The sequence below is a fragment of the Pelophylax lessonae genome (genome assembly GCF_965119305.1).
Source record: "Pelophylax lessonae genome assembly, chromosome: 8".
Classification (NCBI taxonomy): domain Eukaryota; kingdom Metazoa; phylum Chordata; class Amphibia; order Anura; family Ranidae; genus Pelophylax; species Pelophylax lessonae.
In genome coordinates, this window is record NC_138775.1 from 106,817,605 (window position 1) to 106,842,668 (window position 25,064).

A 25,064-nucleotide genomic window follows, 5' to 3' on the forward strand; every position below is an offset into this window, starting at 1 on the left:
TGCGTTTGTGGGGCTCCCTGATGCGAACCCTGCGGGGGTCTTTTTTTAGTGCACTGCTGGCACTGTGTGGTTTTGGGGGCCCCTCTCCTGTGTCACTTTCAGTGTTTGGGAGGTGCAGACTGTGTGTGCGGCGACCGCTGCGGCTAAAAACCGCGCGGTCCGCCATTTTGGATGTGGGCAGCATGTCTGGCTTCACTATGGGCTTTACAACAGCTTGCTATGTTGTGTTTTGGCGCCATCTTGTGTGTGGCAGAACGATCGTTCCGAGCACATGTCGGCGGCCATCTTGCCGAAGCCTCCCATTACTTTCTATGGGCAGCCATTTTCCCTTAGCCTTGCAGCATATAGTTCAGCCTCTGGTGACCTCACTTCCTTTTCCTCTGGAGCAGCGATCGGTGTGGTAACACTCTGTGGGGCTCTGCATACTGTCTCTTCCATATCTCTCTGTTTTATCCTTCCTGGCTCAGTTTTGTCCCTTTTGGGGGGTCTGTGTACACAGTATATCTAGCGGTGGGCTGCGCGGTCCGCAGCGCTTTTAAAGGGGCAGTACTTTTTTAGCATTGTTTTGCAATGGAATCTCAGGACAGCAAATTCCCCCCAGCCTTGGTGGGGGACCCCAGTTCTGCTGAACCCCCCGTTATACCTAATTTGGCCGCTGTGGTGGCGACTTTAGTGTCAAAAATGGAGGTGCTGATGGCTGAACGAGCTGCTAGGAAAAGGCCTAGACTATCTTTCTCCTCTGATTCAGATGGTGATGTGGCTGCTGTGGCTGGCGTGCCCTTTTCAGGGTCTCACTTGTCCCTGGACCCGCTGGGGTCTGAGGGGGAGGCGGAGGTGGAGGGGGTAGATGATTCTCCCCCGGGGTCGCCTGAAGAACGCACAGCTATGGATGCGTTGATTTCTTCTGTCAAACACTACATTTGGAGGATGAGCCCACTCCTCCGGGCATTGTGTCCTCTTTTGGTACACATAGGACCCGCAAGTGGGCGCAGTTTTTCCCTGCCCCGCTGAGTTTCATCACACTGTGAATGAACAATGGCGCAGTTTGAAACGCCCTTTTACGGTGCCTAATAGGTTTCAAACTGCTTTAACCCTTTGCGCCTTCTACGGATTTGCGCTGGTGTGTGGCTCCCCAGGTGGATCACACGGTGGCCGTGTTAAACAAGGCTACTTTGGTTCCCGCTGAGGATTTCCGGGATCCTACGGACAGGAGGTTGGAGTCTCTTGCCCGCCATGCCTACATGGTGGCGGGTTCCATGCTCAAACCTATTTTCGCTTCTGTCATGGTGGCTCAGGCGGTGGCGGATTGGACTAAGGTGCTTAGGCGCACTCTTGCGTCAGATTCTGCCCCACTTACTACACTGGCCATGGTGGACCAAATTCATCAAGGGGTCATGTATTTGTGCGATGCGGCCTTGAATGAGGCCCCTTTGGCTGCACGCCTGTCTAGTGTCACGGTACTTAACGGATCTGGCTGAAGAGCTGGTCGGCTCACCAGACGTCATGGAAAGCGGTGGCTGGTTTTCCCTATGCAGGGTCTCGCCTTTTTGGTTTTTGGTGAAGCTTTAGATACCTTGGTGAAAGGAGTCACTGGGGGCAAAAGCACTCTGCTGCCCCAGAATCCGAAGAACAAGCCTTTTTGCGGCAAGCGGGGTCCCGCCTTTAGACTCAATCAGGGGTCCTTTCGTTCCTTTAAGCCACAAAACAAGGGCAAACCTTTCAAGGGCTAAGGTGGCCAGAAGAAGCCCTGGGCGGGCAAGCAAAAGTCCGGCCATGCCGGTGCGGCGGCTCAATCCGCCTCTGTCTGGAGGGATGCCCTCACCCGTTTCAGGGGTGGGGGGACGTTTGCGCGGTTTCCTCCAGCCTTGGCTGCTCCGAATTCTGGACAGGTGGGTTCAGGAAATCATTCGATCAGGATGCAAGGTCAAATTCCTTTCCCGGCCGGCGGACAGATTCTTTCCCTCAAATCTTCATTTGACCCCAGGGCACCTACAGGACCTGCATCAAGCGGTGCAGGACCTCCTGACCCAGGGGGTGATTGTCCCGGTGCCTCATCGGACAGGTTTCGGGGTTTTTCTCAAATCTGTTCACTGTGCCCAGAAAGGAGGGCAAGGTGTGCCCTATCCTGGACTTGAAAGCTCTGAACCGCTTCATGCGCGTTCGCAAGTTCCGTATGGAATCCCTCCGCTCGGTGGTGGCCTCCCTTAGTCCAGGGGAATTCCTGGCCTCTATAGACCTGAAGGATGCGTACCTACACATCCCCATTATCAAGGGTCATCAGAGGTACCTACGATTCGCCATAGCGGAGGACCACTATCAGTTCGTGGTGTTACCTTTCGGTCTCGCTTCGGCTCCAAGGGTCTTTACCAAAGTGCTGGCGCCTGTTCTGGGCCTGTTGCGGGCACAGGGCATTGCGGTCTTGGGATATCTGGACGAACTCCTGTTAAGATCGAGTGCCAGTCAGTCTGCTGCGCGATCTGTCCACTACGGTACAGACACTCCAGGAGTTCAGATGGACCATCAACGTACAGAAGTCGACTTTGTCTCCTTCGGTTCATCTTCCCTATCTGGGAATGGTTCTGGACTCTGCGCAAGCAAAAGTGTTTCTACCGGAGGACAAGCTCCGGACCCTACAGGACGAGATCAGATCCCTCAGGGACAACCAATCCTCGTCACTCAGGACCTGCATGCGGTCCCTGGGGCTGATGGTATCAGCGTTCGAGGCGATACCCTTTGCTCAGTTTCACACATGGTCTCTCCAAGCGGAGATCCTGGCCAGGTGGGACAGGCTACCTCAGTCCTTGGATCTGAGTGTCTCGTTGAGTCGCCGGACCAGAAGGGATCTTCTGTGGTGGCTTCAGTCCCCGGCGGTGTCGGAAGGAAAATCCTTCTGTCCGTTACTGTGGACAGTGATTACCACAGATGCCAGCCTGTCGGGCTGGGGTGGAGTACTGTCTGCCCAGGGCACTTGGGCGGAGGAGGAATCCTCCCTTCCGATCAACATATTGGAATTGAGAGCGATCAAACTCTGTCTCTTCCAGTGGTCGAATCGACTTTGGGGCCGTCCCGTTCGGGTACAGACGGACAACGCGACTGCGGTGGCTGACATAAACTACCAAGGGGGCACCAGGAGTGCCCGGGCGGCCCGGGAGGTGACCGACATTCTGTCTTGGGCCGAGACTCATGTCCCGGCGATTTCGGCAGTTCACATTCCGGGTGTGGAGAATTGGCAGGCCGATTATCTGAGCTGCTAGACCCTGGATCAGGGGGAATGGTCCCTACACCCGGAGGTTTTCCGAATGCTGTGTGCAAGGTGGGGATCCCCAGACGTGGATCTGTTCGCATCTCGGCCAAACCACAAGCTGGAAAGGTTCGTGGCAAGAACATGCGATCCTCGGGCGGACGCCTCGAATGCGCTGGTGACCCTTTGGCATCAGTATCGTCTGACGTATGCCTTTCCTCCGATTTCAGTCGTTATCCAGGTTCCTTCGCAGGCTGGCCTCGGAACCGAACTTGGTGATTCTAGTGGCACCGGACTGGCCACGCCGGTCCTCGTACGCGGACATCATTCACCTAGCAGTCCAGCCTCCTTGGCGACTGCCAATGCGAGAAGATCTTCTGTCTCAGGGACCGATCTTCCATCCTGCTTTACAGTCGCTGGCTTTAACGGCCTGGCTGTTGAAAGCCAGGTCCTGAGAGACAGGGGTCTCTCCTCAGAGGTCATTTCTACTTTGATCAAGGCTGGAAAAGCCTCGTCCGGTAAGATTTATTACCGTACCTGGGAAGCTTATTTTGCCTGGTGTGAGTCCAGTGGGTTTTCTCCTCGCTCATACTCAGTGACGAGAGTGTTGGCTTTCCTCCAGACTGGTGTGGACCAGCGCCTGGCGCTGGCCACTATTAAGGGCCAGGTATCTGCACTGGCTGTTCTTTTTCAATGCCCTGTGGCGTCTCATTCCTTAATTCGCACCTTCATTCAAGGTGTGCGACATTTGGCCCCTCCCCGGAGGGAGCCTTTGCCTCCATGGGACTTGAACTTGGTTCTGTCCATGTTACAGCGTTCTCCCTTTGAAAACATCCGGGAGATATCGTTGCCTCTGCTGTCTAAGAAGGTTGCCTTTTTAGTGGCGATCACTTCAGCTCGCAGGGTGTCGGAGCTGGCGGTGTTGTCTTGCTGCTCTCCTTACCTGGTGGTTCATAAAGATAAGGTGGTCTTGCGACCTAATTCGTCATTTCTACCGAAGGTGGTGTCTGACTTTCACCTTAATGAGGACATTGTTTTGCCTTCGCTCTGTGCGAACCCTAAGCATCCTAAGGAGGTTCCGTTGCATTCCTTGGATGTTGTCAAGGGCGATCAGGGTTTACCTGTCGTCCACTGAATCTTTTCGGAAATCGGATTCTCTCTTTTTCCTTCCTAAAGGCACCTCAGAAGGGCATGGCGGCGTCTGCGGCGACCATTGCCAAATGGATCAGACAGACGATTGTCCAGGCCTATGCTTTGAAGGAACGGGTTCCGCCCTTCCCTGTTAAGGCGCACTGTACCAGATCAATGAGTACGTCCTGGGCCTACCGGCATCAGGCGTTGGTGACCCAGGTGTGCAAGGCTGCGACTTGGTCGTCGGTGCACACCTTTTCCAAATTCTATAAAGTTGATGTTCTGGCGTCAGCTGATGCCTCCTTTGGCCGCAAAGTTCTCAGTGCGGCAGTGCCATAGGGGACCCTTGTTTTTTTGTGGGTCCCTGGCTGTTGGGGTGTTTATCCCCTGGGTAATTAGTTTTCCTGGGTTGTTGCTCCTGTTGAGCCTTTTCTGTTGCCCAGAAGGTTCTCTTACTGTGCGTGTGAGATTCCTTTCTCTGATGTGGGTACTGCGTTGCCTTTTCTACGTTTGCGTCTCCCACCCCTCATGTCTACACTGCTTTGGGACATCCCATAGGTGAAGACTATTTGAGGGGCGGCGACTGTCGGAGGATGTAAGAGAAAACTGAATTTTTTTTAAAATCTTACCGTAAAATTCCTTTCTCTGAGTCCTCCAACAGTCCCCGCCCCCGCCCCTCTTGTGGGGTTTTTTCTTGTACACTTACTGTTATGCTACCAAACTGAGTTGGGATGGCTTAATGCAGGGGGGGTATTGACCAGTTGGACAGCCCTCATGGGTGTGTCTATGCTAAAAGCTTTTGTTTCTAACTAGTCTTATGCCTAGCTACTCCTGCGGAGCGGAAGTCAATACCTATTGGTGAAGACTATTTGAGGGGCAGCGACTGTTGAAGGACTCATAGAAAGGAATTTTACGGTAAGGTTTTACAAAAATTCAGATTTTTTTTTTTTTTTGTTTCTTGTATCGCATAAAATAAACCCAGTGGTGAATAAATACCACCAAAAGAAAGCTCTGTGTGAACAAAATGATAAAAAATGTAATTTGGGTACAGTGTAGCATGAGTGAGTAATTGCCGTTCAAATTGCAAGAACGCTGAAAATTGGATTGGGAAGGAAGGGGATGAAAGTGCCCAGTATTGAGGTGGTTTAAAAGGTTGAAATTGGAACCAATAGGATAGGTCCTACCTATCTTTGCCAAAGACGATTGAGAAAATAATAATTAAAATAAAAAGATAGTTATATATATATATATATATATATATATATCCCTGTACTCATTGGAAGATATGACCTTGGGTATATCTTTTATTTAAAATGCATTTTTACCATTTGCCGACCTCCCCACGCAGATTTACAGCAGCAGGGCGTCTCGGCTGCACATAATCACGCAGATGTACGTGATCATGTGCACGCGGATTTGACGTCGCCTGTGCGCCTCTGGAGCCACGCTCCAGCTGTGATTAAACACAGCGGAAGCCAGACCGCGGGAGAAGTGGGCTCTATCGCTACCGGACTCTCGCGATCTACGAGTACGGCGTTGCACAACCGCGCAATTGTCAGTTAAAGCAACGCAGTGCTGAATCCCGAAAAATGGCCTGGTCATTAAGGGGGTAAAACCTTCCAGATCTGAAGTGGTTAATAGACACATGTATACAGTGGGTACGGAAAGTATTCAGACCCCCTTAAATTTTTCACTCTTTGTTATATTGCAGCCATTTGCTAAAATCATTTAAAGAGGTTGTAAACCCTCTTGTATAACTTTTACCTATAGGTAAGCCTATATTAAGGCTTACCTATAGGTGCTATAAATATCTCCCAAACTAGCACCGTTTAGGAGATATTTACAGCGCAAACTGCCGATGACGTCATCGGCGCAGGCGCTCTGAGGGAACGGCCACCCGTGCCGTTCCTTCAGAGCTCAGTGCCGTGAACGGCGGCTCCCACGCGCATGCGCGGGAGTGATGTAATCGCGCCTCCGGCCAATCAGATGGCCGGAGGACGCGAACCCGGAAGCGGGACGGCAGGACATGTCGCCGTCCTGTCGCTGAGGTGGCGGCACGGCGGGGGCTTCGTTTTAAGGTAAGTACTGCATAATGAGCTAGTATGCGATGCATACTAGCTCATTATGCCTTTCTCTTTACAGGGCTTTTTTTTTCTCGGATTTTTTTTTTGAGTTTACTTCCTCTTTAAGTTCATTCTTCTTCCTCATGAATGTACACATAGCACCCCATACTGACAGAAAAACACAGAATTGTTGACATTGTTGCAGATTTATTAAAAAAGAAAAACTGAAATATCACATGGTCCTAAGTATTCAGACCCTTTGCTGTGACACTCATATATTTAACTCAGGTGCTTTCCATTTCTTCTGATCATCCTTGAGATGGTTCTACACCTTCATTTGAGTCCAGCTGTGTTTGATTATACTGATTGGACTTGATTAGGAAAGCCACACACCTGTCTATACAAGACCTTTCAGATCACAATGCATGTCAGAGCAAATGAGAATCATTAGGTCAAAGGAACTGCCCGAAGAGCTCAGAGACAGAATTGTGGCAAGGCACAGATCTGGCCAAGGTTACAAAAAGATTTCTGCTGCACTTAAGGTTCCTAAGAGCACAGTGGCCTCCATAATCCTCAAATGGAAGACGTTTGGGACGACCAGAACCCTTCCTAGAGCTGGCCGTCCGGCCAAACTGAGCTATCGGGGGAGAAGAGCCTTGGTGAGAGAGGTAAAGAAGAACCCAAAGATCACTGTGGCTGAGCTCCAGAGATGCAGTCAGGAGATGGGAGAAAGTTGTAGAAAGTCAACCATCACTGCAGCCCTCCACCAGTCGGGGCTTTATGGCAGAGTGGCCCGACGGAAGCCTCTCCTCAGTGTAAGACACATGAAAGCCCGCATGGAGTTTGCTAAAAAACACCTGAAGGACTCCAAGATGATGAGAAATAAGATTCTCTGGTCTGATGAGACCAAAATAGAACTTTTTGGCCTTAATTCTAAGCAGTATGTGTGGATAAAACCAGGCACTGCTCATCACCTGTCCAATACAATCCCAACAGTGAAGCATGGGGGTGGCAGCCTCATGCTGTGGGGGTGTTTTTCAGCTGCAGGGACAGGACGACTGGTTGCAATCGAGGGAAAGATGAATGCGGCCAAGTACAGGGATATCCTGGACAAAAACCTTCTCCAGAGTGCTCTGGACCTCAGACTGGGCCGAAGGTTTACCTTCCAACAAGACAATGACCCTAAGCACACAGCTAAAATAACGAAGGAGTGGCTTCACAACAACTCCGTGACTGTTCTTGAATGGCCCAGCCAGAGCCCTGACTTAAACCCAATTGAGCATCTCTGGAGAGACCTAAAAATGGCTGTCCACCAACGTTTACCATCCAACCTGACAGAACTGGAGAGGATCTGCAAGGAGGAATGGCAGAGGATCCCCAAATCCAGGTGTGAAAGACTTGTTGCATCTTTCCCAAAAAGACTCCTGGCTGTATTATATCAAAAGGGGGCTTCTACTAAATACTGAGCAAAGGGTCTGAATACTTAGGACCATGTGATATTTCAGTTTTTCTTTTTTAATAAATCTGCAACAATGTCAACAATTCTGTGTTTTTCTGTCAGTATGGGGTGCTATGTGTACATTCATGAGGAAGAAGAATGAACTTAAATGATTTTAGCAAATGGCTGCAATATAACAAAGAGTGAAAAATTTAAGGGGGTCTGAATACTTTCAGTACCCACTGTACATAATTTGTAATTGGATATTGAATTGACATGACTTCATATTGTATGCTATGTGATATTTGCTGCCATTCCTTGAGAGACACACGGCTAGGTTATTTGCTGTTTTGGCTCTGAGGAAGAAGGGTCTCCCTAAAAGCGCATCAGCTAAGCTATCACAGATGCCTTCTAGTCTCTTTGCACTATTAGAGCCTTCCAGCGGTCCTGGAGGCCATTTGTCTTCATTGTTTCTTTGATATGCGTGCATACATCATGTGTTTGTGAGTATATTGTGTGTCAATTTTACCCTTTAAAAAATGTTTATAATGGAATTTCACTAGGTTGGTGCACCCTTATCTTGGGGGAAGACAGACACAAGATCTCTATCTTCTTTGTCAGAACAGCGATCTGCCTTGTTTACATAGGCAGATGGCTGTTCTGCCTGTCTTGAGAACGATCGCGGGTGGCTGGCAGACATTGGGTCTGCTGGACTCGCTGATTGGCTTCACCTATGTCCAGTCAGTGTGCAATTGCGCCTCTGATAGCGTGAGCGTACCACCTAGTAGCTATTGCACGAAATGAAATACAGGTAGATGATTTCACGCAATAGAGCTACTTTACTACAGTAAATGTGCGTTAGGCAGTCGACAAGAGGCTGATACTGACATCACCAGTTACACACAATTCAGTGAGCAGTGCTAATAATTCATGCTGTCACTGTACTAATGAAACTGGCTGGGAAGGGGTTAACATCCTGAGGTAATCACGGGGTTAACTGTGTGTCCAACAAGTGTTCATGCATGTAGTATGTGCCGCTTTCCACTGCAGATCGATTTATTTGCTTTCCCTGCATTGCAGGGAAAAGAAGCAAAACAATTGTTCCTTCTGTTCAGAGCCCTGTGTTTGTCAACACAGGTCTTGGGGCTGTGATTTGAAACAGCCGATCAGCAGGTCCGGCCTTGAATTATTGGCCGGCATCTGCTGACAAAATCCCACTGTATCAAATCACAGATGAGTAGGCAGGCGTGAGCGCGTGCCACTAACCCGGTAACCGCTTTTGGCGTACAGGTATGTTATTGTGCCTGTTAGGTCCACCCTGTTTACAGTAAATGTACTGAGGCGGGTCAGGAAGTGGTTAATACATAGGTATTGCCTCCTTAAGGAAAACCATCATTATCAGTGCAGTATCAGTGCATGTATGAAACCAAATGATCAGAGCAGAGAGGCAAATACCGCTCCAGGTAAGATATTACAGTTTTTCCCTTTCTTTGGGGAACCAGGAGCCGATCTGATCCGTGACCTAGACAGTCTAAATGTACACTACCGTTCAAAAGTTTGGGGTCACTTAGAAATGCCCTTGTTTTTGAAAGTAAAGCACTGTTTTTTTCAATGAAGATAAAAAATTTATCAGAAATACAGTCTAGACATTGATATGGTAAATTACTATTCTAGCTGTGAACGGCTGATTTTTAACCACTTAAGCCCCGGAGGATTTGGCTGCTAAAGGACCAGGGGTTTTTTTGCGATTTTTTACTGCGTGACTTTAACGGACAATTGCGCGGTCGTGCGACGCTGTACCTAAACGAATTTGACGTCCTTTTTTTCCCACAAACAGAGCTTTCTTTTGGTGGTATTTGATCACCTGTGCGATTTTTTGATCACGCGCTATAAACAAAAAAAGAGCGTAAATTTTGCAAAAATAACAATATTTTTCACATTTTTTTATATGAAATTCCCCAAAAAAAAAAGTAAAAATCAAAATTTTTTAACATTTTTCGGCCAATTTGTTTTATGCTACCTATGTTTGGTAAAAAAAATCGCAAAAAGCGTATTTTGATTGGTTTGCGCAAAAGTTATCGCGTTTACTAACAAAGGGAAAGATTTTTGTCATTTTTGGTGTTTTTTTTTTTAACGCATAATGGCGGCGATCTGCGATTTTTTTTTCGGTACTGCGACATTGCGGCGGACAGATCGGACCCTTGACTGACATTTTTGACACTTTTGGGGTTACCAGTGACATTACTGCAGTAATCAGTGCTATACATATGCACTGTTACTGCAAAAATGACACTGGCAGGGAAGGGGTTAACTTTATTGGACAGGGAGGGGTTAAGTGTGTCCTAGGGGCGTGATTCTAACTGTGTAGGGACATTCCTATTGGTGTAAAAGCAAAGATCCACCGTTCTACATAGTAGAACGGACAGATCTTCACTTTTACACAGGGAGAACTGACAGGCAGCTTGTTTACACAAGCTGCTCTGTCTTTCTCCCTTCACAGGAGCGATCGCAGTGTGACTGGCGGACATCGAGTCCGCCGGTCACACGCACTGACTTGCCTGTGAACGAGCCGCGGCGGGCGCGCGCCTCGGCGGGCGCGCGCCCGCCCGCGATAGGCTCGCAAGTCAGTGACAGGCGAGTGACGTACCGATACGTCACTCTGCCTGGCCGGGGCTTACCGCCGCAGTATATAGTCGTGCGGCGGTCGGCAACCGGTTAATGTAATATCTACATAGGTGTACAAAGGCCCATTTCTAGCAACCATTATTCCTGTGTTCCAATGGCACATTGTGTTAGCTAATCATGTTAAAAGGCTAATTGATGATTACAAATCCCTTGTGCAATTATATTAGCTTGTGCTGATTAGAGAACCTTTAAAACTGGCCTTCCTTTGAGATAGTTGAGTATCTGGAGCATCAGCATTTGTGGGTTCGGCTATACTCTCAAAATAGCCAGAAAAAGAGAACTTTTTTCTAAAACTCGACAGTCTATTCTTGTTTGGAGAAATGAAGGCTATTGCACGTGAGAAATTGCCAAGACACTAAAGATTTGCTACAACGGTGTGTACTACTCCCTTCAGAGAATAGCACAAATGGGCTCTAACCAGAATAGAAAGAGAAGTGGGAGGCCCCGGTGCACAACTAAGCTAGAGTAAAAGTACATTAGAGTCTCTAGTTTGAGAAATAGACGCCTCACAAGTCCTCAACTGGCAGCTTCATTAAATAGTACCCACAAAATGCCAGTCTCAATGTCCACAGTGAAGAGGTGACTCCGGGATGCTGGCCTTCTAGGCAGAGTGGCAAAGAAAAAGGCATATCTGAGACTGGCCAATAAAAGGAAAAGATTAAGATGGGCAAAAGAACATTGGACAGAGGAGGATTGGAAAAAAAGTGTTATGGACAGATGAATCTAAGTTTGAGGTGTTTGAACCACACAGAAGAACATTTGTGAGAGGCAGAACAAGTGAACAGATGCTGGAGGTGTTCCTGACACCATCTGTCAAGCATGATGGAGGTAATGCGATGGTCTGGGGCTGCTTTGGTGCTGGTGAAGTGGGAGGTTTTACAAGGTAAAGGGGATTTTGAATAAGGAAGGATATCACTCTATTTTGCAACGCCATGCCATACCCTGTGGACAGCACTTGATTGAAGCCAATTTCTTCCTGCAACAGGACAGTGACCCCCAAAGCACACCTCTAAACTTTGCAAGAAATATTTAGGGAAGAAGCAGTCAGCTGATATTCTGTCTGTAATGGAGTGGCCAGCACAGTCACAATCTCAACCCTATTGAGCTGTTTCAGCTTGACTGTATGATGCGTAAGAAGTTCTTGACATCTAGAATGGCAAAGGTCTGCACTCTGTAATTTCTGCAAATGGAGAATTCTTTGATGAAAGCAAAGTTTGAAGGAAAAAAAAATTATTTAAAATAAAAATCATTATTTCTAACCTCGTCAATGTCTTGACTATATTTTCTATTCATTTTGCAACTCATTTGATGAATAAAAGTGTGAGCTTTCATGGAAAACATGAAATTGTCTGGGTGACCCCAAACTTTTGAAAGATAGTGTATACAAATAGTTTGACCGCACTCAAATCACCAGAATAACTTAAACTTTATTGGATAAAATCTAAGTACAAACACATCACAGATCTGAGATACAGATTAACAGCAATAATGGTTAACGTATTTCAGGCAGAATGCGATTACTCATAAGCCTGTAGGAAACTGCCTACTTCCGGCTTCGGCTGTTTGATAACGTCGAAAGGCCCTGCCGGTGGCTCGTTTTGTCACATGACCTGTGACTTCTTCAAAGGAGAAAAAAATGTGTACTATTTGGTTGCGCTTGCACTTCAAGAATATATTGTTTTGCTGATCAGTGATTTAGCTTCAACGCATTTAGTATTTTTCACGTAATTGCATACATATTAGTAGTAGAGGGTTTTTTTTTTTTTTTTTGCAAGGTAGGTTGGCGTAGCTTGAAAGAAGATGAAAAGCATGTTGTCCGAGGTCAACTGGAGGTCAAATATTACATGTGCCATTGAACACTGTGATGTCAAATGCTTTTCAAACTCATTTCAAATGTAGGCAGCATGCTCTTGACAGCAGGCTGCATTATTTGCCCATCAACACAAGTCCAAAGCCTGTCGACACAGGACCTGAATACATTCCAATTTTTCTTTTCTATATTCACTTTCATTTGGTTATGTTTGCAGCTAATTGGCACCCTGGAAGAAGTACATATGCCTCAAAATGGCATTAATCATCCTGGAATCACTGCATTGGCTGAAGCTTTTAAATCCAACCCATTATTGAAAGTTATAAATCTTAATGATAATACATTTACAGACAAAGGAGGCATTGCTATGGCTGAGGTAGATAACTCTCTCTATCGCTCAAATTCTTAACTATTTCTGCATTTATAGTTGTATTTTGTTGTTTGGTGTTTTTACTTTTGTAATTGTTCATTTAGCAGTAATGTGTTTGGTTTTCATAGGCTTTGAACACACTAAGACAAGTAGAACATATCAATTTTGGTGACTGTTTGGTGCGATCTAAGGGAGCATTAGCTATTGCTTCTGCGCTGAAAAGGGGATTACATAAATTGAAGGTACGTTTTTCACAATTGAGCTTCGTTTTGTTAGTAGCATTAGGTAAAATAGTGAAGCTAATGGTGCATACACAATAACTTGCTGGTGCAGATATGGAGTGGTTGCATGATAAAGCTCATATCCATATATCAGTAACAGATACTACATGAATGTAATGGTGGTATTCATGGTTGTGTGTTGCAGAGGAAAATCACTTATAAAAATTTTGAGAGATTACTAAATTGCAATTATTGGTACACTCACTGTACCGCACAGAATTAGCTAGCTTTTAATGATTAGTCTTTTGTTTAAGGACATTTCTATTAGTGTTTTTTTTTTTTTTTTCTTCAAGCATTATGCTTATACATTTTCTGATATCTTAAATTCCTTGTTTATGCCAATGCGTACACCATATTTGGATGTTTCAAGACTTATCCACTCAGTTATCCTTTTTCTTTTTTTTATACCATTTATCAGTTAAAATGACAGCTATAGTGAGGTATCCAAATTAATTTCCCAAATTGTATACTAGGACAGCCCATGAGATATAGCACCTCCTCCAACAGGAACGCATTAACAAGTACACTTTAAAAGGAAGTCCCTCTGCAGAACTGGTCAGTTTTTGTGTTTCCTCCTGCCGGAGGAGATGGATCATCTGGAACCTGGGTGAGCAAGGCCTCTGTCTGGCTATCATTTTCTTCCACCCATGCCTTTACCTACCTGGCTCCAGAGGAAGCTGATAGTAGGTTTTTCTACACGATTGCCCTCCAGATCCACTCCTCCGTACCAGAAGGAGGTAGTTTGGTTCCCTTTTTCCTTCTGTGCCTAGGGAAGGCCATGTATGAAAGTGGCATAACCCTTTGACAGGGAATGGTACGGGTAGCGTGAGGTCCCAGTCCAGGGGTCTTGGTGCGTGTACTGTCTTTCCCTCTCTGTGCCCTGAATAGCTGGTAGTAGGTCCAAAGTCAGACTGTAATAAACGGTATAGATGAGGAGGCAGAGCGCTTAATGGCATAATTCTTTCTGGCAGATTAGGAGGAGGAAGGGGGTGGTTGGAAGGCTCTGTGTCACTGCCACTCTACACCTGCTCTGTCAGTCTAGAAATCCATCCAGATTGTTCAGTGTTGTTGGATAGTAGTGGCAAGAGGCAGGGCCAACTATCAGGCAACTGCGATTTTGATTTTTAAATGGGGACAAGTGCTATGTGTACAGGCAATTGTGGGTGATTTAATACCTTTTTTAATTTCTTGTATGAGTTCTTTGTTTAGGAATTAGTGCCGGTTCACACATATGCGATGCGGGGACCCTGCGAATCCACTGCAGGTTCCTGCATCGCTTTAGGCTCACAGGCACTTCACACTGCCATATGTCAATTGCTGGGGGTGTCAATACAAAGTTAACCACACCCCCAGATCAGTTCACATATCGCAGTGTGAGCTGTCAGTTCGGACATGAATCGGATCGCATAGGTGTGAACACCCATGCGATCCTATTCTGATGCGGACCAAAAAAGGGTCCTGTGCGACTTTGGCCCGAACGCAATTCGAGTTCAGACATACAATCTGTATGGCTAAATTTTGGAGGAGCCTGACCACCAGGGAGCACCCATCCAGGGGAAGGTGAGCATGCAAGCCCAAGCGGCTGCGTGCAGTTATCCCGACCCTGACCGCCCTCAGTATTAGCCCCCACCAGCCCTAGCCCCAGTCCTGCCTAGCGCCGGATACCGGACTTACCGAGGCGGCTCCAGAGGCTCCGAGGAAGATAGGAGCGGGAGCCGCAGGACCCATCGGGAACAAGTGAAGCCTGCACCCGGTACGCTGAGCACGGTGGACACCCCCTCCTCCCCTGCAGCGTGTCAGCCAGACGGACAGCGGTCAGACTTGGAGGAGGAGAGACACGGGGAAAAGAGTTTTGAGGAGCTGCAGCAAGGGGGAGAGCCAGACGGGTCCAACAAGACAGGAGGGTCTTGGTGATCGGAGGAGGCTGAGGAGGTAAGAGGGGTAAACCCCCCCCCCCCCCAGAAAGATTGAACTGTAACGTAATGCTTTACTATGATTCATAGAGAGTGAAAAATAATAACTTCTCTATTTGCAATACCCCTATCGTAATGTATGAGATGGATCTCTGCACTCTAGGAGAAAAAAAATGAATTGTGACTGTATCTGTAATAAGAGTTAATAGCTTAGACTACATTGCAGAAGATACTGGACTGGGGGGACATTTGTATAACCTATTCCCAGGATAAGGCTGTAAAATCTTACCACCAAAAAAAAAAAAAGTGCCCAGCTGGAGTGATACAAACAAACAAGTTGCGAAGTTAGTTCCACTCAAAACCTCCCTGAAATTATTCACGGAACATATATATATACACTGGGCATTTTTTGCTGTGTGGGGGCAGCAAAGAAGAAGGTGGTTTCAAAATGAAAAATAAACCAGCTAAAGAGGGAGGTAGAAAAATGTAAAGTAATGCACTTGGGGGCCAGAAACCAGAAAGCAAGCTACTCACTAGGGGGGGAACCTCTGGGTGAGTCTAGGATGGAAAGGGACCTGGGGGTACTGGTAGACAACAGGCTTGGCAGTGGCATGCAATGCCAAGCCGCTGCAAGCAAAGCCAACAGAATACTGGGTTGTATAAAAAAGGGGATTCACTCCAGAAATAAAGAGATTATTCTTCCACTCTACAAGACTCTGGTCCGGCCACATCTGGAGTATGCTGTCCAGTTCTGGGCACCGGTCCTCAGGAAGGATGTGCTGGAACTGGAGAAAGTTCAGAGAAGGGCAACAAAAATAATTAGGGGAATGGAGGACATCAGCTATGAGGAAAGACTACAAGCACTGAACTTATTCTCTCTGGAGAAGAGACGATTGAGGGGGGATATGATATCAATGTACAAATACTGTACTGGCGACCCTAGCATAAGGAACAAACTATTCAGAGAAAGGAGATACAATAAGACACGTGGCCACTCACTAAAACTTGAGGAAAGGCGGTTTAACCTTAAAGTGCGTAAGGGGTTCTTCACTGTAAGAGCGGTAAGGATGTGGAATTCTCTTCCGCAAGCAGTCGTATCAGCGGGGAGCATTGATAGTTTCAAAAAACTATTGGATGGACACCTTAAAGACCACAACATACAGGGGTATACAATGTACGGTTAAAAGCAAACACACACACACATCATAGGTTGAACTGGATGGACTTGTGTCTTTTTTCAGCCTCACTAACTATGTAACTATGTAACTATGTAGGTAGCAAAACTACAAGAACAAGTGCAAGTCCTGGGATCAATTTAAAATGTATATGACTTCCGACTCAACAGGAGACAATACAGTAGGGGTAAGACAGACAGCACCCAAAGCAAAACACGGCCCAGAATTAAGCCAAAAAACCCGGAACCAAAAAACAACAATTAGTGGAGAAAATAGTCTAAGCCCATTTAAAGATGGTGTACAGACGGATAAAGAACGGGAAGTGAGAGGAGAAGAGGAGCATATTGTAAAAGACCAGTTGCCCACAAAGATAGAAATGATAGAGATGTTTACTAAGTTGGAAGAAACAATTATCAAATAGGTCAAATGCTGAAAAGAGTAGAAGAGGTGGAGGAAAAAAACGAGACAGGAAAATGAAATAAAAGCAGTTGAAGATGATATAAGGAGAATCCAGATAGTGCAAATAAACATATTATATTATACAAGACACACTCGAGGATCGATAATATTCTGATGGACCACAGGGGGATTGAATCAGTAACAGAGGCCAAAATAGGGATTAAGACATGGTCTGACCATGCACCAGTTAAAATAAAGTTGAAATTAGTAGGGGGACAAACTAAAACAAATGTCTGGAGGCTAAATGAGGAATTATTAAGAGAAAAAAATGGGGAGAAGAAGTTAGAAAAGAATTAGAATTATACTATCACACTAATGAAAATAAAGGAACACCGAAAAATATACTTTGGGAGGCACAAAAAGCCTACTTGAGGGGGATCTTAATCTCTAAAGGGGCAAGGAGAAAAAAAGAGAGAGTAGAATACAAAGAAAAACTGATAAAAGAGATCTACGAGTTAGAACAAAAACATAAAAATAAACAGACAGCAAAAACCCAACATCAAATAGTAATAAAAAGAGAAGAATCAAAAGAACTATTAGAACAGGAAATTAGACAGGGGATCAGGAGAACCACCAAAGAGAACTATTTCTGGAATAATAAAATCAGGAAGAAACTTGTGAAGATTTGGGAAAAAAAGAAAGCAATAAATTATATAGAGAAAATGAAAGATTCAAAAGGGGAAATGGTATATTCAATGACCGATGTAACAAAAGTCTTTCATGAATACCATGGGAAACTCTATAATATCAAAAAAACAGCAGGAGAGAGGGACTTGGATTAAACAGGAAAAATCAAACAATACTTGAGAGAGGCGAAATTACCCAAAATACAACAGGATAAATTATATCAATTAGAAGCCCAAATCTCAGAGGAAGAAATGGGTATAGCTCTCAAAACTACATCTTCAGGGAAGAGCCCCGGACCGGATGGGTTTACGGTGAAATATTATAAAAGATACAAAGACCTGCTCTTACCCCAGTTAAAAGATTATTTTAATGGCATAGGGCAAGAATATGGCTTGAGTAGAGAGGCCCTCTTAGCATCAATTACAGTAATCTTGAAAGAAGGAAAAGATGCGACCGTATGCTCAAGCTATAGACCCATTTCACTCTTAAATATTGATACAAAACTCTTTGCAAAAGGGTTGGCGACCAGGATGAAAAATTTGATGATGGAATGGATACACAAGGACCAAGTAGGTTTTATACCCGGAAGACAGGGCAGAGATAACGGGGTAAGAACAATACTGCTAATGCAGCAAATGGCTAAGAGTGGATCACATGGCTTAATACTGTCGATAGAGGCTGAGAAAGCATTCAACAGAGTCAGTTGGGACTTCATGATAAGAACTTTGGAGGAGCTGGGAATTGGAGAAAAGATAATGGCATGGATAAAAACAATTTATAGCCACCCTACTGCTAGGGCGAGAGTAAATGGGGTCCACTCTGAGCCATTTGGGATGTCCAATGGAACAAGGCAAGGATGCCCACTGTCCCCGCTGCTGTTCGTCCTTTTATTGGTACCTCTCCTAGCCACAATCAGGGAAAACCCAGATGTAAGAGGAGTAGAGGTGGGGGATGCGTGGAGCACAAGATCGCCGCATATGTGGACGATGTACTGCTATACATCTGTAGACCTAGAACAACCCTCCCAAATGTGATAGAAAGCTTGAAAAAATATGGAGAACTATCTAAACTAAAAATAAATCCTGCCAAATCAGAGATATTAAATATCAACATAAAAAAACAAGAAGAAGATATATTAAAATTGGAATTCCTCTTTACATGGAAAAACCCAGGGCTAAAATACCTAGGAATATCTTGACCGCAAAATTTGAAAGATTATATAAAGAAAATTATATCCCGTTACTAAATGAAATTAAAACAGAATTGAATAGGATATCATACAGACCATTATCATGGACAGGGAGAATAAATATAATAAAAATGGCAATTTTACCAAAAATAACCTATAAATTTCAAATGTTACCTATCCCGATTCCCCAGGTATACTTCAAAATCTTAAAATCTTTGATATCTAAATTTATATGGAGAAAAAGTAAACCTGGAATACAACATACAGTACTAATAAAGAGCAAAAATCAAGGGGGCTTAGCGGTACCAGATTTTAGAAAATATTACGAGGCAACACTATCACGAGTAATGGAATGGGGGAAAATAAAAAGTGAAAAGAGTTGGGTAAAAATAGAATCCACTATGAGTAGCACTCACTTAGGAAAAATCATATGGATACTGGCAAAATATAGGAAGTTGAATTCAAACACGCACATTATCACAAATCAAGCACTTAGAATTTGGGATTTAATACATAAAAGAAATAAATGGCAATACAATTCACCATTAATCCCTTTAAAAGACACAAATTTTTTTCCACCAGGTCAAGAAAAGATGGGGGGAAAATGGATAGGTAACGACGACATACGTTTGAGAGATATTATGGAAAAAGGGCAAATATGCACAATAGAGGAATTAAAGAAAAAAAATGTTAGAATCGATGAATGGCGCTACTGCCAGCTGAAGCACTTTGTGGCTTCTTTGTCAAAACCATTAAGAAGAGAGGACGACTTGCTCCCTTTCGAGCGGATCTGCTCTTCTGAGAAATACAAGAACAAGGTTTCAACTATATATAAAATATTGATCGATATGACAGGACCGGCGATACCGCCATTCATCGAAAAATGGGAAAGGGAATTGGGAACACAGAATAAGGATTTTCATTTAGAAAAAAGTTTAAAATTAATACACAGTTCCACAATAGACACGAACACAGCTGAAATGAATTATAAATGTATCGCAAGATGGTATATCACCCCCCATAAAGCTCATAATTATCAAAAAGCGAAATCAAAAAACTGTTGGAGAGGATGTAAAGAAATAGGTACCATATAGGTATGGCCCATTTATGGTGGAATTGCCCAAAAATTAAAAAGTTCTGGGAAGAAATTCTAGTACAAATTAAAAAAAAAATCACGGAAATAGGGATTCCGGAAGAATCCTGGTACTGTTTATTCCATGGTACAAAAAAGTCCGTAAGACAATACAGAGCTACACTGGTACCCCACTTGATGAATGCCGCAAAAGGATTGATCCCGTTATTTTGGCAGAAAGAAGAAGCACCAACTATAGGAGATTGGGTTCAGAGAGTGTAGAGATTAAGAACACTAGAGTACCTAAGGGAATTGGAGGAGGATGATAAAGAGGAGGAGGGTAGAACCTGGGAAGATTGGAAGGAGTTTAAGAAAACAAGAGAATATACTAAATGGAGTGAAGAAAAAGAGAAAACCAACTAGTGTGTAGATGGGGGGGGGGGGGGCAATAGGGAATTAGGGAGGGGAGAAGGCATATATAATTGGGAAAATCAATGTTCCTATTGTATGCAATGTTTTTGTACTGTTCTTACCTTGAAAATAATTTCTAAAAAAATAAATAAAAAGTTAACCACACCCCCAGATCAGTTCACATATCACAGTGCGAACTGTCAGTTCGGACATGAATCGGATCGCATAGGTGTGAACACCCATGCGATCCGATTCTGATGCGTACCAAAAAAGGGTCCTGTGCGACTTTGGCCCGAACGCAATGCGAGTTGAGACATACAATCTGTATGGCTAAATTTGCAACGCACAGACATCGCATGTGATTTGCAGAGCAGTGCGCTGCGAATCACATGCGACGTCTGACATCTCTGAAGTGTGAACCGGCACTTAAAGCTATAAGGAGCAGCTCTCCTCATTGAAACCTTGGACTATATGATGGTGTTTACGAGGCATGCTAGGCAGTGTTTCTATCCAAACCTGGTTTGAACTTTATGCCAATGACATAGAGGATGTTACCCCATGCGTATGACTGTCACTTCCCTCCTGTACTTTGCTTTTTCTTTCCTATTCGAAGGGCAGTCTTTCGGGTACCCTAAATATATGACCTTTAACTACTTTACCACCGGAGGATTTTGCTGTCTTACGTCCAGGCCACTTTTTGCGATTCGGCACTGTGTGACTTTAACTGACAATTGCCCGGTCGTGCAACGCCGTACCCAAACAAAATTTACGCTCTTTTTTTCCCACAAACAGAGCTTTCTTTTGGTGGTATTTGATCACCTGTGCGATTTTTTGATCATGCGCTATAAACAAAAAAAGAGCGTTTATTTTGAAAAAATAACTATTTTTAACATTTTTTTTATATGAAATCCCCCCCCCCCCCCCCAAAAAAATTTAAAAATCAAATCTTTTTTAAATTTTTGGCCAATTTGTTTTCTGCTACCTATGTTTGGTAAAAAAAATCACGATAAGCGTATTTTGATTGGTTTGCGCAAAAGTTATTGCGTTTATTAACTAAGGGAAAGATTTCTGTCATTTTTGGTGGGTTTTTTTTTTTTTTACGCGTAATGTCGGCGATCTGCGATTTTTTTTTTTTTTGCGGGACTGCGACATTGCGGCGGACAGATCAGACCCTTGACTGACATTTTTGACACTTTTTGGGGTACCAGTTATATTACTACAGTAATCAGTGCTATAAATATGCACTGTTACTGTAAAAATGACACTGGCAGGGAAGGGGTTAATTTTATTGGAGAGGGAGGGGTTAATGTATGCCTGGTGCTTACTAACGTGTGGGGGGGGGGAGGTGACTGTGTGACACAAGGACAGATCAGATGTTCAGCTATGCTGAACACTCCGATCTGTCCCTGCCTGTCACTTAGAAGATCCGCCCGCTCTGTTTACACAAGCGGGCGGATCTCCTCACTCGATTCCCCGACGATCGGGGAAGAGCAGCGGCGATCGCCGCCGCTCCTCCCCTGGCCCGACTCCCGCTGTGACTGAATACAACGGGAGCGCGCCTCCGGCGGCTCCCGTTGTATTCAGTCACAACGGGGGAGGGGGAGGAGTCCAGCGATGTAGGTCTAAAAACATGAATCAATCTCCAGGTACCTGTATATGTGCGGCTGCATGGCAGGGAGTGCCTTGGCCGTTTGATTGACCCAGTACAGTGACAGCTTTTGAGAGGGATCACTCAGATCGTTCGTTCGGACGAAATTTTACTTCTGATTTTCTTATCGTGTGTACGGGCTGTTACTGCCTGGATTACCAGGGGAAAATAAAACAACAAAGCCTGAAAAAAAGAGAAATACTACATCTAAGGATTGCTTTTTGGGAAGGTGTATCCTTTGTGGTTCTGAGATATCGGTACGCTGGAGGTTCTGATCCGGTTCTACTGAAATCGTTCGCTGAATATCGTGGAGATTGATTCATGTTTTTAGACCCTGTGGGGTCAAGTTCTGGAGGTGAGAGGCAGAGAATGCAGGGTGACGGGATTTTATGAGCACTCAAGTCACACATAATATTTATTTCACCGGATCACTAGTGGACTGTGTGTTTTCTTACCGTCTACATCCTCACCTTTATGAACTTTCTTTTATCTATATATGTTTTTAAAAAACGATGCTTTTGGCTTTTTAAGTTTTACTTAAGCCTGTTATATTTACATTGATACCGGACTGCGCTACACTATTGTATATTAACAAATGAAAAATATAAATTTTTATTGAATGTACAAAATACAATAAGCAATAGTTAATGAATTAACGAACATAACCTTCCACCTCACCACTAGAATAGACCACGTGGTAGTTAAAAACAAGACAAACACACATAATGTAGGTGAACTACAGACACCTGAAGAGCAATCCAAATAGTCACATATAGTATCACATGTGAGTGGCAAAATTGGCAGTGTAAGACCAAATGGACCCAAATGAGGGTAGAGATTCAGCCAAATGCAACCACCCGGTGTCGGTCCAAATAAAAGGGGCGACACCCGGGTGAGTTGCAGTCACCTGAAAAGCAATCCAAATGATCACTCCATGTGAATGCTCACAAAGAATATGACATCATGGGCGGTACAAAAATCAAACCGAGCCCACATAGGGGCCACAGCTCGGCTGAAGGCAGCCACCCCGCGTCAAACAAAAATAAGTGTTTGACCCATGAGTAGCTGCAAACATACCGAGCCCTTAGCAAAACCAGACATGTAGAGTTAGATGGCACTGATGGAATGGAGAAAGTACCAAGAAACAATGTAATTTGGCAATGAAAAAATAAAAAACAATAATTTAATGCCAAATCTGGGCACTAAAAATAAAGCGCCACAGGATAAGTATCTCCAATTCCTCAGATATCAGCAACCTCACATGTATTGGATCGGCCAGTAGGGAGAGTGCACAAGGAGACCAATAACGTGAACTGTACTGAAATAAACTCAGAAGCAGAGCAAATGAATAGATGCTGCAATCATGTAAAAAATATTAAATAAACCTAGTCAATCCACTAGACATGAAACACTGAAATGCATGAAATACATATATAAAGTCACTCTCCTAGACAATGGTTCATGGAGGAAATGATGAACAGGTGATCCCTTTTCAAAGCACAGGTTCAGCAGATGTATATCAAGCAGTGGAAGAGTCTATTAGAACTCTTATAGATTGCAATCTGCAGTCCTGTGAGAAATGAACCCAGTTAATCCACTCAACATGAAAACACTGAAAATAAAAAAGGATAAACTAGAGAGTCACTCTCCTAGGCAATAATTCATGGAGGTAATAATGAACAGATAAATTTCAGGGAGGTAGTAATGAACAGCTAAACCCTTTCAGTGTACAAGTTCAGCAGATATATTCCAGACAGTAGAAGAGTTTAAATGCAGTACATGCCATGAAAGGTCACTTTCCTGTGTAGTGGCTCATGGAGTGATGAATGAACAAATAAACCCCTCCAACGATCACAATCTATAGGTGTATGCTGGAAGATAGGAGAGTCTGCTGGAGCCACACAACAGGCTAAAATGAGGTGATGAAAGCAGCAAAAGGGGGTGCAATGTAGCAAGGCAAAACTGCAGGATGAAATAGACCGCCAGCCAGCATAAACTCACTGCAAGCACACGCCCGGACTGAAAAGATGAATCATCACATTAAGGAGACTCCTGTAGCAGTCCAGTAGTGTAGTATTTGTAAACAATATAGCCGTCACTCCTCTCTTGAAGGTAGCTCAGATGGCTTGCAGCCCTGCAGCCTATCCACACAGTCAGCGCCCAGCTAACTGAGCAGCAGATCACTCCAAAAGATCAGGAACCACTCCCAGTAGCATATTGTAGCCGACCAAGGCACAATGGGAGGGTAGAAGAAACCGCCTCTGGTCAGGATGATAGTGACACAGCAATCAGTAAGCCATCACAGCAAACTGGCAAAATAGGTCAGCTCCATATTGCAGGGACCCCCGCTAAGACAGGTGTCAGCAGTCCACCCACAAAAACATCTACGCGTTTCGCTGGACTCACCAGCCTTGTCAGGACAGCCTGGCTGTTGAGAGCCAGGTGCTGAACTGGCTCGGTGTTTCCGACTATTGTGAAGGCGAGGAAATCTACATCTTGAAAGCCTTTTCATCGGGTACAGGTGATCCCTTTCTTCACGCTGTCACATGAGGTGTTTTTTTTTGGTGGCTCGCATCAACTGCTCGCAGGGTGTTGGAGTTGGCTGCTTTGTCTTGTCGTTCTCCCTATCTGGTGGTTCACTGAGATTAGGTGTGAATGCGACCACGGCTGTCATTTCTCCCGAGGGTTGTCTGATTTCTATTTTAATGAGGACATTGTGCTGCTGTCCTTGTGTCCCAGGCGGCTCATCCCAGGGTTTTTACCTTGCATACTCTGGATATTGTTCGAGCTATTCCGGTCTGTTTGGTAGTCATTGAGTCCCTTTGAATGTCAGACTTGTTCTTGGGTTTAGGAACGGGCCGCGGAAGGAGTTCCTGCTTCCTCTGCTACCATTCCCAGATGGATCAGACTGACGGTGACCCATGCTTATTCACTTATGGGTCGGGTTCCCCCTTCCCTGTGACAGCACATTCTACTCTGGCACTTAGTGCTTCCTGGTCTTTCTGTTAGGCGTCAGTTGCGCAGGTGTGCGCGGCGGGCACTTGGTCATCGGTGCATACTTTTTCTAAGTTTTACATAGTGGATGTTTTGACATCTGTAGCTGCCTCCTTTCGCCGCAAAAGTTTTGCGGGCTGCGATTTAGAGGGTCTGTTTTTTTTCCCCTCTTGAGGGTGTATTTTAGGTTGGGTTCCTGTTCTAGTTAAGTTACTATTACCTGGATTGACTTGTGTTTAGCTTTGGATATGTTATGCCCACTCCTCATGTTTGGCGCTGCATTGGGGCGTCCCTATGGTGAAGAATATGGAGCTGTGTCTGTCAATGAACAGAAGAGAAAATATGATTTTTGTACTCGCCATAAAGTTATTTTCTCTAAATTCATTGATAGACACAGCACCCACCCCTCTGATGAGTTTTTATGCTTCTGTTACTGCTTGTTACAAAACTGAGTATCTCTAAGCAAAGAGGGGGTTTATGCTAGCTGAGGGAAAGCCCACAGGGCGTAGCCAAGCTTTTGTGTTGTCTGCCTAGTCCTACTCCTGTAGAGGGCAGCA

General features: G+C 44.9%; 1 protein-coding gene across 1 annotated transcript in view; it reads left to right on the forward strand.

Annotated features, from left to right (window-relative positions):
- Positions 1-25,064, forward strand: part of RANGAP1 (Ran GTPase activating protein 1) — a 355,492-nt gene that overhangs the window by 228,183 nt on the left and 102,245 nt on the right. Inside the window, exons 7-8 of the mRNA XM_082265579.1 lie at positions 12,586-12,744; positions 12,867-12,980. Of these exons, the coding sequence (XP_082121705.1) occupies positions 12,586-12,744; positions 12,867-12,980 (273 nt within the window). The remainder of the gene's footprint in view (positions 1-12,585; positions 12,745-12,866; positions 12,981-25,064) is intronic.